The following is a 4,037-nucleotide window of genomic DNA, read 5'->3' on the forward strand; positions in this document are numbered from 1 at the left end:
GGTCACACCAGCATTCGAGCAAGTAACATGACCATCCTGCTCTTGTCTGTCCCAGGAGGGGTCCAGATGGGCACCACTGTCTGCCCGCCCCCCCAGTTTCCTGTGAGTCAAATGAGATTCTACCACAGCTCCCACTAGCTACATCTCCAAGTACATAATTAAGAAAACACTGAATACAGTGATCTTTCCTTCATGACACAAAAGACGAAAAACACGCGGGGATTATGTTGCAAAGTCAGAACTACTAAACCTAGATTTCTGAGAACCAGAGCACGAGAAGGAAAGGAACAGCTCAACCCAGCAGTCACCTGAAACTGGCCAGAAGCACAGGGCACCCCACCTTGCCCCGCCCCTCACCTGGCAGTACAGGCAATGAACAGGTGGCTGAGTGTGGAGGACCACTGCTCCATATCCTCCCACCTAGGGGGGATGAGGGGATGAGAAAAAGGGGTTTGGATCTGTGGGAACAGCGTGGCAGCCAGCATCCTCCTGCAGAACTCCAACCCACAGGCCAGGTGCCATGTGCCCAGCAGGCCTGCCTCATTTCCTCCTCAGATCCCACGTCCCTCCCGCCTACCAGATCACACCAGCATTCTGGCCCAGGTGAGGACCCTGAAAATGGGATGAATTAAACAGTTCCAGTTCTACACACATTTCTATTTTATTATGGCAAAGGTGAAAACGCCACCTTCTCCACAACAACAACCAGTAAAAGTTATCCCAAAAATAACTCAGTACAAAACAGGTCTGTTTCAGAATTTAAAAAAAAAAAAAAGGAAAAAGAAACCTTTACATGAATTTTAAATCCTATTTTAAAACACAAAAGAAACAAATCCATCATTGGCCACACAGCCCCAGTCTGTCACCCCCTCCCACCAGGGAGCACGGACGAGACTTCTGGGTCCTGGTCCATGCACGGATTTGCTGGTCTGTTTAACTGGTGTCCATCTGAAACAGAGGAAGAGAGGTGCTCACTCAAAATGAGGCCCTCCTCTCAGTTGGTCTGGGACTGACCCTCACCCAGCCCTCCTCTGTGACTTACTCTTGCATTATAAGCATCCAGCTGGGCATCTAACTCTTCTGCGGAAAGCTGCTGCTTTGAACTCCTGCCGGTGCCTCTGCCTCTGCCCCGGCTGCCTCCACGGGTGCCTCTCCGGGTGCCGCCGCCACCACCAAAACCTCCTGAACCACGGTTTCTAGTCATCCCACCTCTGTTTACACTAGCAAGAAAAGGAAACTTTGCTCACATGCCTGGGAAGACCTGCAGCATGAGGAGACACCCCACAAGTCAGCCATGACTAGAGAGGCCCTGAACTCACCTCTGTGCAGGTCTCCGCTGCGTGTCAATCTGTGAGGTGACGAGCTGAATGTTCATGGGGCGGCCTGTGGCAGAGAACACAAGAGGGCCAGCTCCTGTTAGAGGACTCTGAAGCCTGCTAGGGGCAGCACCCTGGCCTCCATGCAAGCACTGGAAAGGGACACTGTGCATCTTGATGCTCCCGACGAGAGGACAGCCTGGAAATGCTGGTGGGAGAACAGCCCCACCAGCGCCTCCTCGCTCCTTCTCATCCAGTGCACGTGGGTGTCTGTCGGGCGTCCGGGGTGCCCAGGAGCAGAAAGGTACCTTTGTCTTTACGACTACAGCCCCGCACTCAAGAGTTGTACTATGGTGATTCTGAGAAGGCTTCACAGAAGTGAATCTTCCGGAAGGAGCTGAAGGAGGGGAGGGATGTAGCTTGCTGGATGGGGATTCCCAAGAGGTTGGTCCAGATGTGTGGGGCAGCATGAGAGGTGGTAGTGGAAGAGAGACAAAGGGGCGAACACAAAGTGTCCTCAAGCAGAGGGGACCCTACTCTTGCAGGGATGGGGCCAGCCTTTGGCTCCGCAAACTAGCTACAGCGCTGCAGCCTTTCTGGGTCCAATCTCAAACGCACCATCCAAAGGGACGCCGTTGTACTGTTTCATAGCTTTTAGTGCATCTGCCTTCCGCTCAAAGTGCACGTCAGCTGTTCCTAAACTGCGGCCAGATCGGTCGTAGTGCACAGCCGCCTTCTTCAGAGTTCCAAATTCAGCAAAGAGCTCCTGAGAGTCAGAAAGAGCAGTTGTTAGCAAAGCAATCTTTCTTCTGGTGGCCCAGGGACACTCCCTGGAAGTGTAAACTGCTTTGGGGTATTTCCCTGGGAGGAAGACATACATGTGGTGGGGCAGGGCAGTGGCGGTGGGACCTGGGGGATGGGATGGGACAGGTGGGACAGCAATTTCCCGGAGCAGCTGGGCCTGAGGGCTCCTGCCCACTTGGGAACCTGACATCTCTACCACGATGCAGGTGAAGGATCACAAAGCCCACCAATGAAGGGCAAATATTAAGTTGCTATCTTCTTCAACAAAGGAATATTTACAACACACCCAAGGACTGTGCCAAGAAGCAGCCAAGGCCAAGATCACAGAGCAAGGGGCTCTATCCACTTGTGGACCAGCTCCAAGGGCCCTCTGACTGGGAGCCCTGACCCAGCCCCTCCCCCAGGGCAGATTCTGGCTCACCTTTCCCTCTCCTCCTACTCAAGCCTGCCGCAAAGCCTGAAGTCAAGCGCTGCCATGGAAACTGCCCTGACCTCAGGCAGGCTGGGAGTTGGAGAGGGAACCCAGAGTGTGGGGCTACTCCGGCCGCAGGCACACAGCGGGAAGTGGAGTTCACCAAAAGCGGTTTCCAGTGGATGCCAGAAACCACCTTAAAAAAAGTGTTGAGACACTGTGAGTGCTCACTGGCCTTGCTCTGTCCTCCCAAGGCAAAGTAAATGGCTGGGCTCTGGGAAATTGAACCCAGGGAGGCCCAGTACCCTGCCCAGCCATCTCCTGGACTGACCCCCAAGATGTCATTACTTAACCATTTTAGGCAGCAAGTTTAAAGGCCTTTAGGGTTCAACCAAAAAAAAAGAAAAGGAAAAAAAGAAAAAGGGGAGGAAAGAGAGAGGGAAAAAAAAAAAAGAGGCTTCAACCAAAGATGTTTGAGAATCATGCCACTAGCAAAACCCAGGGGGTGAGGATAAGTGAGAAGACAGGGGATGAAATTCTAAGTAAGACATAGGGCTTAAGGCAAATGGAACCAGAGTGACGCTGGCACCATCCTGGTTCTATGCTGTCAGTTCTACAAAAGAAGTACTTTCTCCTCCCAACAAACCATTAAAACAAGCAAAACGTACGGAAAGCAAGTAGCCTAGCTCTTCCACGAACAGAAACGGAGCACATTCAACCAAGCTTCTGTCAGAAGAGCTTGGGCAGAGTGCCTTCATCTACAGAACACGTTTTAGCAAGGAAGAACGGCAGCGCCCCAGACTAAGCTGGGGTCTTGTCTTCCAGCACAAACTGACACATTGGTCAGGCTTTCAATTCTAGCTCAACCTCTGCTCTGCATTCCTGGAGCCCCTCACAGGGAACAGTGGCTGGCCCTTGGGTGCCTGGGAGAGCTTTCTTCCCAAGGTGTGTGGGGGGATTCAGGGCCAAGTCCCAAACGCCACAACCAATTCCGTGCGGAGTGACCCGCCCACCAAGAAACTCCAGTCCCTTACCTGAATATCAGCGTCGGACACTCCAAAATCCAGATTTGACACCAGCAGTTTCCCACCGGTCTCCACGCCGGCACCACCCCCAAAACCGCTATCGAAAAGGTCATGCTGCCATTTGTCGGGAAGTTGTTTCGGCTGAGGGAAAAGAAAACACAAGAACAGAAAAAGGTCTGTGAGTCTCACTCCAGGGCTCGCCCTCGCCCTCACGGCCACAGCAAGACCCTCCCCCCATCACGGCGGGGAAGCAGGCACTGAGACAGACCCGCGGCCCCCGCTTCTCGCCCGCGTCAGGCCGTACCCGGCCGCCAAGGCCACACGTCCCGCAACTTCTCGGTTCCCTCCAACCGACTTCCCGCCACCGGGGCGGCCGCGCCAACGGCCCCTCAGCCCCCAGAGCCGTGAGGCCGGGCGCCCTGCTAAGACAAAGGCCGCCAGGGTCTCCGCCTTGGTGCCCGGCAGGCGTGCGACCTTCCC

The 4,037-nt window shown here is 54.1% G+C and overlaps 1 protein-coding gene across 1 annotated transcript in view; it reads right to left on the bottom strand.

Annotated features, from left to right (window-relative positions):
* Nucleotides 1-645: 645 nt before the first annotated feature.
* Nucleotides 646-4,037, bottom strand: part of ALYREF (Aly/REF export factor) — a 4,558-nt gene continuing 1,166 nt past the window's right edge. Inside the window, exons 2-6 of the mRNA XM_010856536.1 lie at nucleotides 3,567-3,765; nucleotides 1,935-2,082; nucleotides 1,320-1,383; nucleotides 1,043-1,220; nucleotides 646-948 (exon numbers count right to left, since the gene is read on the bottom strand). Coding sequence (XP_010854838.1) covers nucleotides 934-948; nucleotides 1,043-1,220; nucleotides 1,320-1,383; nucleotides 1,935-2,082; nucleotides 3,567-3,765 — 604 coding nt within the window. The 3' untranslated portion in view covers nucleotides 646-933. The remainder of the gene's footprint in view (nucleotides 949-1,042; nucleotides 1,221-1,319; nucleotides 1,384-1,934; nucleotides 2,083-3,566; nucleotides 3,766-4,037) is intronic.

This window comes from Bison bison, unplaced genomic scaffold, assembly GCF_000754665.1.
Source record: "Bison bison bison isolate TAMUID 2011002044 unplaced genomic scaffold, Bison_UMD1.0 scf7180017864371, whole genome shotgun sequence".
Lineage (NCBI taxonomy): Eukaryota > Metazoa > Chordata > Mammalia > Artiodactyla > Bovidae > Bison > Bison bison.